This window comes from Brassica rapa, chromosome A09 (assembly GCF_000309985.2).
Source record: "Brassica rapa cultivar Chiifu-401-42 chromosome A09, CAAS_Brap_v3.01, whole genome shotgun sequence".
NCBI lineage: Eukaryota > Viridiplantae > Streptophyta > Magnoliopsida > Brassicales > Brassicaceae > Brassica > Brassica rapa.
In genome coordinates this window covers 26,787,102-26,796,025 of record NC_024803.2, presented here as the reverse complement: position 1 = coordinate 26,796,025, position 8,924 = coordinate 26,787,102, and the positions used below count along the sequence as shown (strand labels likewise).

The window sequence follows — 8,924 nt, the reverse complement described above, 5'->3', positions numbered from 1 at the left end:
TAATTAGTTATCTATTAAATAGTTCTAAATCTATTTGTAACAACTAACACTTCATGTATCGATTAAGAATCCATTAAAATCTAAATAATAGCAGGTAAGTAATAAAATAACTACTAATGTATATATTATCTAAAAGTTGATTGTGATTCGAAATTAGAAACATTGGAATTGAGGTGAGATAATAAGATTAGCATTATGGGTGTCAAAAGAATCAGAATAAAACAATAAAGATTTGTGTTGAATTAGAAGATGATTTGAAGAATTTGTACGAGAGATAAAGAGATTATAACACATAAAAGGGAGAAGAGAGAGAGATAGAGATAATGGTATTATAGTCACTAAAAATATTAAAAAGAAACAAGGTTATATGACAAACTACATGGATTTCTGGGTGCATCTACGCCAATTACTCTTCTTTCTTTTATATATATATATATGTAAAAAATTAAAATTATGATTCATGTGAACCGATGGATGGAAAAATTAAACATATTTAAGGCCAACAAATAACTAAGATATTTAGGCTTCGAATGGTATGCAGATCGAATAAACGCAGATCAAACAGTAAATGCAGATCAAGCAGAACAAACGCAGATCAATCAGATCATGCAGAACAAATGCAGATCAAACGGGTTAAATTAATTTATCGAACTAGCTTATTTGATAGACTAGTGGCATAGCCCCCCGCGCAAGCGCGGGGCCGGGTACATTGTTATTGTGTTAAGTAGTTTGTGTACGGGGTATTGTCGGGTGCGTAAATGATTAATGCGTTGTGTAATTTGGTGTAGGGATGTTGTTGTTTGCTTTTCAAACATTTGTATCTTCGGCTTAACTTAGTGGTGATGAACGGAACATTGGATGTTACACAACTTCAGTAGATTGATATAGGAATGAGTTTTGAATTCATATGTGTTGAATTTTTTCTATCTTTTTTGTTATGAATTTATTTATGATTAGTATTATTAGCATTTTCATTTTCAAAAGAGTGTGCCATGGGTTTGGTTAAGGTGAAATGAGTTAGTTGGTAGTATATTTTTGTTAAATTGTGTCAGGGAAATAATATAAAATTTGGTATTAAGAATTATGTAATTTATAGTGTAAATTTTTTCCGTATGCATGGCCTAGAAAGATATGTGTTTATTTTTTTTTTCTGAAAGTATGTTGTACATATATTGTTTTAATTGAAATTTATATGAGATTTAAGGGATAGGGAGAATATTATAATTTATATAGTTACTTTATGAGTATGTTTTTTAATTTAATAATTCTATGCGAAGGCATATGAGTGTTGGATATTTATTTGAAAGAAAAAACTATAATATTAGGGAACCTGTTGGAAATGTTGTGTAGCCCTTTTTTAACAGATTGTAGTGTTTACTTATACATGCCTTTAGAACTACTTACACCTAATGTATTAGTTGTGAAGATTAATTCAATCTGTTGTGCAATTTCTTAGTGGTTAAGTGTGCTAATCATGTTGTAGCCTTTTGCAAATTTTTATATACTGAATCTATGTGCAATTTTTATATACTGAATTTTTATATAATATTTTCAAACTATAAACCCAAATTTGCATATAATGTAGTACTCATAAGCTATAAATCGAATTAAACCCGTCAAAGATTCATTAATATTCCAAAACAAAAGTAAAACATCAGAGGAGATGCAGACGATAAAGGAAAAAACCCAAAGTGCATAATGAAAAAAACCCAAAGTGCATAATGAAAAACATAGATATTAGAAGTTTTTTTAAAAGATAGATAAGACTTGTGACGGGTTGATAAGAATAGGGAATCCAATTACTCACGGCCACGCTTGCGTTTCTTCTCAGCGTCTGCATTCTCTCCAATCTTGTCTCCCAAAACAGACGGGCCCGAAGACGAAGCTGCCAATCCTAAGTCACCTCCACGGTTTGGAAGAGTGTTTCCAATGTGTTCCTGAGGTAAATTTAACGTTAAGTGTTAAAAATAATGCTTTCAGTTAATATTGACATGTAAATAAGACAACCTTGCTATGGTTCTCCATTGTGATCTCTTCAGTAATGGTGGAGACAGTGAAGGTACGGTGTTTGGGAGTGAAGTTGAAAGGTGTGACACGGATTTGAAACACTAACTCCTTTCCTGTTAGCTCTTCAAGACAACTTGGGAGATAGTCCTCTCCACCGTTTGAATCCTGCAGCAAGCCAGCAGTAACCGAAAGTTATAGTACCCTTAATGAAATGCCAACACAAATTTTAATGTTTCGTGGAGGAAAGAGAGTACCTCATCCAGGGCAAGAACAGCAGCTTCACGTTTGGTAAGTTTGGTCATCTCCTTATCAAAGACAACAAAGGTGGCGCTATCTTTGCCATCATCAACAGCAAGCTCAACACGGAACCTTAAATTGAATAATAGAATTGTCAGTCAATACTCACACAAAACTGCTTTAATAAACGGTGAAGCGTAGACAAAGTTACCTGACAACACCCGTCACGTCAGGAGTTTCACATCGGCTGCAGATCAGGGAAGTCCCACGTTTCTCCATTTTTTTGTGGCAACCCGTGCAAGACACAAAGGACCACCCATTCTCCTGGATCACACTAACAATCTGGGCCTTGCAGAGAAAATCTGCTTCTTGGGTCTGCCCAGACATAATATTTTAGTCACCGGAAACTATAAAAAGTAGCTAATCAATATTGGAATAAACAAAGCTGGAAGACAACCTGTTCATTGGAGTTGGAGATGAAGGAGTTGAGATCCCCTATTGAGACAAGCTCCTTCTTATTGATTCCTTGGAGAGTGTCCACACAAGTGTAAGCCTGCGCTGTTGTAGCTCCAACACTGCGTATAGCATGTCATCACGATTAAAAAACAGTGAAATTAAGTTATTAGTTTAGTATGATGTTCTTACCTGCTGACAAACTTTGTTATCTCAGGGATGCTGGTGTCAAAGAAGAACTTAGTTCCTTGTGTGGAGTTCAAATACATACTCCCTGATCATGAAAAAAACACTTGTGAGCTAAAACTGCATATAACGACTTCTTGTATAAAATTATATGTGGACCGTTACCTCCAAACAGTTTAGGATTAACTGTGGTCACCAACATTACGGAGTTCGATTTGTCTTCTGCTTTCAAGAAGCCCCTAAAGGTTGATGCAGCCTCATCCCACAAAGAAAAGTAGACAGTTACATTCCTGTCGTGGAAACAATTAGAATACAGTTTCAACTAATCATAAAATCAAAACCAAACAGTGAACGAATGAACTTTAAGCAGTAGGTTGGGCCATTTTACACGTTAAAAACTAATTCCAAGACAGTTTAATTATCAACCAACATGCAACAACACGTTGTTTCAACTAATCATAGGAGCAAAACCAAACCATGAACAAATGAACTCTAGGCAGTAGGTTGGAGTTATGTTATACGAAAAACTAATTTCACAACAGTTTAAATATCAACCAACATGCAACACAACGTTCAATAATTTAAAAAAATTTGGAAGGAAGTCAAGCATAACGTACCGTTCGATTAAGAAGCGGACGACGACCCTGCTCGTGGCTGCATTGTTCTTGAGGTCGGATCCCTGCACGGACTGTATTTCACCCACCACATCTGCGATTTGGAAACTACTTTAGCGATGGAGTACAATGATAGAATTAAAATTGCAATGAGAAAGAAACCACACCTGGAAGCTCAAGGTTGGTGTTCGCAAGCACTTGAAGATGATCGTGATGCCTCACCATGAACTTGTCGAACTTGATCACAGGAGCATCCGTTTGGACCTCAACAATACGCGTTGAAGCGATGAACCGGATCAAGAACTGATGTTCTGTGATCTTGTACATGTGAGCCACACGCGCAACTTCAAAGCGGTCCAATCTGACAATAGAACCAGTTTTCAAATCGCTCCGGTAGTGACTGGCACGGTTAGCGGGTATGAATCCGTGAATAACAGAGTCCTGTAAGAAATCGATATACGAACATTAGTAGCCGATAAAATAAATCTTATAGACAAAATTAAAAAACATGAAAACCGTTTCATATAAGAACAAAGGGGAAGATCTGATATAGTTTAAGACTAAAAACAAAAGATAAATCTCATAGACAAAACTAAAGAAACATGAAAAACCGTTTCATATCAGAACAAAGGGGAAGATCTGTTATAGTTAAAGACTAAAAACAAAAGAAATAGGTTAGAAATAATTCTCACCAATTCATCGAGGAGGAGAATCGTTATGCCCATAAACTCTCCATTTTTGTTGATGTTACGGGAGTCCCAAAAGCGGATGACGCGAGCAACAACGGACTGAGCGGCTCTTCCGAGGCGAAGAGAATCGAACGTGGAGTAGGCGACGGCGGCGTTAGCGTCTGGAGCTGCTGAGGAAGCCATTTTCAGAGTAGAGTTTAGAGACTTAATGATCGTAAAAAGTGAAATGATGGCTTACTTCGAGCAGCTCTATATAAAGGAGGATCCTGGAGGCGTTACATGAGGAGAATGCGTTTCGTCGTTAGAGGACGTGATTAGCAGAGCCATTAAGAGCAGGTTACAGAGATGAGACGCCGGAAGAGGAATCGCCAGAGAGAAGGGAGAAGGCGACGTCTAGGTGTTTTCTTAAAATCAATAGACGCGTCTCCTGTTGTTCTAACCTAAACGAATCCCACCCAATATCTATGGGCCAAATACCAAATAAGCCCAACACTAACACTCTGTAAGCCTAACACACGGTTTTGTTAAAAAAAAATTACACTCTTTATGCCTTCGACCAAAACACGGTTTTGTTTTTAAAAAAATAAATAGAGGCGGGGCCCACACGTTTGCCACGTGGATAGGCTGAGAAGAGAGCAAAAACTGATCTATTATAATATAGATTATTAAAAATAAAATTGTAAGTTGAATATTTAAAACATCAATACAAATTCTTATATAAAAACAATAGTTATTATTATTTTAATAAATACAATGAAAATTTAAAGAAAAAATCGTATTAGAAGTTCTAGTTTGAAATTTAATAATATTATGTAATTCAGTTGTTGTAGTTACCACTCTTTTTAACATGCATATCATATCCTCGGAAGTCACAAAGATATCAATATATATATATATATGTTAATATATATATTTGTTGGTAACATATGATTTTCCTTTATCGAATAATACTATACACAAAATCCAACTTAATGATAATTACTAGCCTTGCGACTTTGGTTTTCCAAAACCGAACCGAACCGAACCGTCGGTTTTCGGTTAACCAAAATTTTAAAAACCATTTCCGAAAGTAACCGAATTAAATTTCGGTTCGGTTCGGTTCAGTTTTCGGTTATTTTCGATTTTCACCTAAATTTCTGAAAATAACCGATTTTTATGATTTTCGGCATAGATTTTTAAAAAAGTTCAGATTTTTTGGTTAAATTCGGTTATTTTCGGTTATTTTTGGTTCTTTCAAAAGAAAAATAATAAAACCGAACCGAACCGAGCTGAAAACCGAATTATTTTTTAAAATCATACCGAACCAAACCGATCTCGAAAACATAACCAAACTGGAAACCAAAAATGTCGGTTCGGGTCAGTTCGGCTGGTTCGGTTCGGGGCAAAGTCGCAGGGCTAATAACTACTATCGACAATATAAATAAAATAACTTAGTTATATATTTTATATGATACAAAATAATATATATGTAAAACACACAAATATTTATATATTATTTTCACTAATAAATTTCGTTAAGTTATTTTACAAAAACAGGAAAAATATAATAACATATTAAACTATATGTTAAATAAAACTATGTTTATTTTAAAGTGAATGAATAAGTTAACAATTAAGTAATTTAAACAATTAATAAATAGAGAAAAAAATCAAATCTGAAATATATCATTTTTTTGTTAAATAATGCCAATAATAAGAATAAAATAAATTGTAATATATATTTTTTTATCAATCTAAATACTCTATATATTTTTAGTGAAATTATATATATTTTAGATGATACAGAACTACTTGTAACCAAACATATGTAACTTATATTATTATATACAGTATAAAAAGATATACTATTTTTTTACTACCAAAATTTCTTTATTAATCTTGGGATTCTTGGCCAATATATTGAATTAACATTGCCAACCACAATATTTTTTTTTAAACGACACCTACCACTTACCTAAGTAATTATTAATAGGAAAACCATTTTGAAAATATTTATTTTTTTGGGTGAAAGAAAATAATAAAACAGTTTATTTATAGATAATTAATAGGAAGGAATTAGTCAAATGTTTCTATTGGTCATCAACATGCTTTTAACCTCTTTCCTTTTTTTCTATGCAGATCATCATATTATTGGTCAGTTTTGATCTGCATGCAGATTTATTTTTGTTCTGCATTTATTCTTGTTCTGCAATTGAAAGTTTGAATGGCAAAAAAATACAGATGATTCTGCATAACAAATGATCCGCTTTTATTCTGGATTTTATCTGCTCTACATTCAAAGCCTTAGTCTACGAATAAAAATGACAAATACTAGAAAAGATTTAGCTAGTTTTAATTGGTAGAAGCAACCTTCTACTCTATATATTACACAAATCAAAGCTGTTCTCTATATATCCATTTTTCACTTAAAAGCTAAACAAATATAATAGCAGTGTACGGTCGTATTTAGCAAGATGTTGTTTTCCTGAATAGAATCTTAATAGAATGAATGAAAACAATATACTTTAAAAAAAAAAATCTAGGAATATCTTGAATCTATGGAAGAACTGTGACTAATTTTCAACGAGAAGTGGTGTTTACATATAGATTTTCTAATTCAAATGAGACCTATAACATGGTATCATATGTATGTAATCATAAGGTGAAATCTAGTGGAGTGCCTAAAAAACTGAATTTGCTTATCTCTAAGGAATTTGTGTATCACTTTATAGTTTTTTTGTTTTTTTATTAATTTCGAGGTATTCCAGACCTATTAAAAGGTCCAGACTAATCCATAAGAAAAAGTACAGTTCATGGATAGCACTTCTCTCAGTGTATTTAAATAAGCCGAAAGCAATGACTCATATTCATGAAAGGTGTGTGTCTACGTAATATGTGACTTAGTTTCGCATGGCAGGTGGATCAAACCTGAAATATGTGGACATTCCAAACACTTCCCCTTACCACTTGACCACAAACTCTTGAATAATAAATTTTATACTAGCTACTTGTTTTTATGTCAACATTTTTATAAATCTGAAGATGTGTGTTTTTGGAGGATGATTGGAATGAGCTGTAGTTTTATATTTTTGCTTTAGAAATAAAACTGTAAATTATTTTTGATGCGGATGTAGATAATTTTGCAGTAGAATATTAGCTGTAGGTTTAAAAATGATTCAATGACTTACATATAAATTTTTTAAAGCAAAAAAAATAAGTGCTCTAGATTTATGACTTTCTACAGCTAAAAATAAATTAAAAAGAAAGAAAAATCTGCAGCTTTAAAAGATATTTACAAAGCATGATTGGTAAAAATTTGGGCTGTAAATAATTTAGGCTGTAGAGATCTTACATCACTTATAAAACACTTGCCAATCAACCCTTTTATCTTTGCCGAAAGGTTGGAGATAAAAAGTAAAAGGAAATATTATAAATCAAATCTGAAAGAGGAAGCAAGTTTTTTAAAAGAAAGTGTAAACCAAAAATTAAAGAAAGTGTCAAAGAGTAATCTTCGCTAGTTCAGCTTTCAAGAAACGCACCAAACTTATAACTACCAACTAGCATTCACACAGCATACATGCATATGCACACTTAATGATAAATGATCCTATCTTCTGCTGTCCAGTGAGTTTAAATTAACATGGGACTTATTATTCTATTTATCATCACAAATTGCAAAGTATAAAAAATCTGCTGAAAAGACTGAATGCAAGAAAACTAAAAGTATGACAAAAATTATTATATGATCAATTGACCATTTAAACTATTTGACGCAATCAAAGTTAAATCATGCTTAATGTCTACAAACATGCATGAGACATTAGTTTTGACCGGGTGCCAAATTAAAATTTAGAATATTATATTGCTTGTATTGAGTTTTTTCTTACGTGGTTTTGGTAACTACTTTTTTCTATTTTCTAGAATTACACGGAGTCGCAATTAATTTGTAGTTGTAACAGATTAACAGTGACCCAGAATTAGTTATTGCACCTGCTTAAGGTAGTCAAGTGGGACCAAAAAAAAATACGACATCATATCGATCGAACACTTGTGAACACGTACGATGGAATTATTTTTTCGTCAATATCTTTATTTTATTTTTTTGGTGTAAGTCAATATCTTTAATTATTGTTTAGGGACAATGACATTGCAACCCACGATGCAGAAGTGTGACTGTGTGAGAGCCTGAGAGGTCCTTCTGAGTTGCTCGGTGGGTCTGTCACTCACCAACCCCGTCAGTGTTGTCCTACTAAGCACCACGTGTCATATCTCTTCTGTCTGGTCAAATGTTGCATCTACGTTTATTTAGGAGTTTTTGTTGGGTTATCCTATTCTTATTGAGACAGACTAACAAAGTACATGCTCTTTTTACAATTCTATGATAAACTAAACTTATTTGTTTTAGTTTATTGCGAATTAATTCGAATTCATTGCATGGGTCAGGTTTGTTGGTTTACGTCAGAAGAAGTTTGACCCGTAATCCATATAACAAAAGTCCTGTGGATAATTTTACAAAGTTTTTATATTATAGGACTGAGATCTGCGCGAATAATCAGCAGGTCGTATATTTACTTATTTTATGTTGGAAGATGGTGTTTATGTTATAATTTTTAAAAGTCATGTAGTCTGGAAGCTGTAGCTACTAATTTTCAATGGTTTAGCTATTCATTTATATCCCTCAACCTCAAGTCCAATTTAAGATAATACGGATCTTTAATTTGCTTTAAAAATTCTATCCACTTCGGATACTGAGTTTCAA

General features: G+C 33.1%; 1 protein-coding gene across 4 annotated transcripts; it reads right to left on the bottom strand.

Moving 5' to 3' along the window:
* Positions 1 to 1,582: 1,582 nt before the first annotated feature.
* LOC103840295 lies at positions 1,583 to 4,718 on the bottom strand. Of its 4 annotated transcripts, none has more exons than XM_009116792.3 (11): positions 4,425 to 4,713; positions 4,190 to 4,356; positions 3,665 to 3,938; positions 3,501 to 3,591; positions 3,049 to 3,173; positions 2,890 to 2,971; positions 2,702 to 2,819; positions 2,456 to 2,619; positions 2,262 to 2,376; positions 2,008 to 2,172; positions 1,583 to 1,937 (listed from the first exon to the last, which is right to left on the bottom strand). In XM_009116792.3, the coding sequence occupies exons 2-11, from the start codon at positions 4,220 to 4,222 to the stop codon at positions 1,800 to 1,802; spliced, it is 1,305 nt and encodes a 434-aa protein (XP_009115040.1). In that variant the 5' UTR covers positions 4,223 to 4,356; positions 4,425 to 4,713; the 3' UTR covers positions 1,583 to 1,799. The 4 variants fall into 4 exon arrangements, with proteins under 4 accessions (XP_009115040.1, XP_018509740.1, XP_009115041.1 ...); XM_018654224.2 differs by having other exon boundaries at positions 4,190 to 4,353; XM_009116793.3 differs by having other exon boundaries at positions 4,466 to 4,712.
* Between the last annotated feature and the right edge of the window lie 4,206 nt (positions 4,719 to 8,924).

Coding starts and splice junctions, on each gene's coding strand:
- LOC103840295 (XM_009116791.3), bottom strand. CDS start 4,369: ATGGCTTCCTCAGCAGCTCCAGACGCTAACGCCGCCGTCGCCTACTCC. Junction 3,939..4,189: donor TTCTCCTCCTCGATGAATTG/GTGAGAATTATT, acceptor GATTTCTTACAG/GACTCTGTTATTCACGGATT. Junction 2,377..2,455: donor GACGTGACGGGTGTTGTCAG/GTAACTTTGTCT, acceptor ATTCAATTTAAG/GTTCCGTGTTGAGCTTGCTG.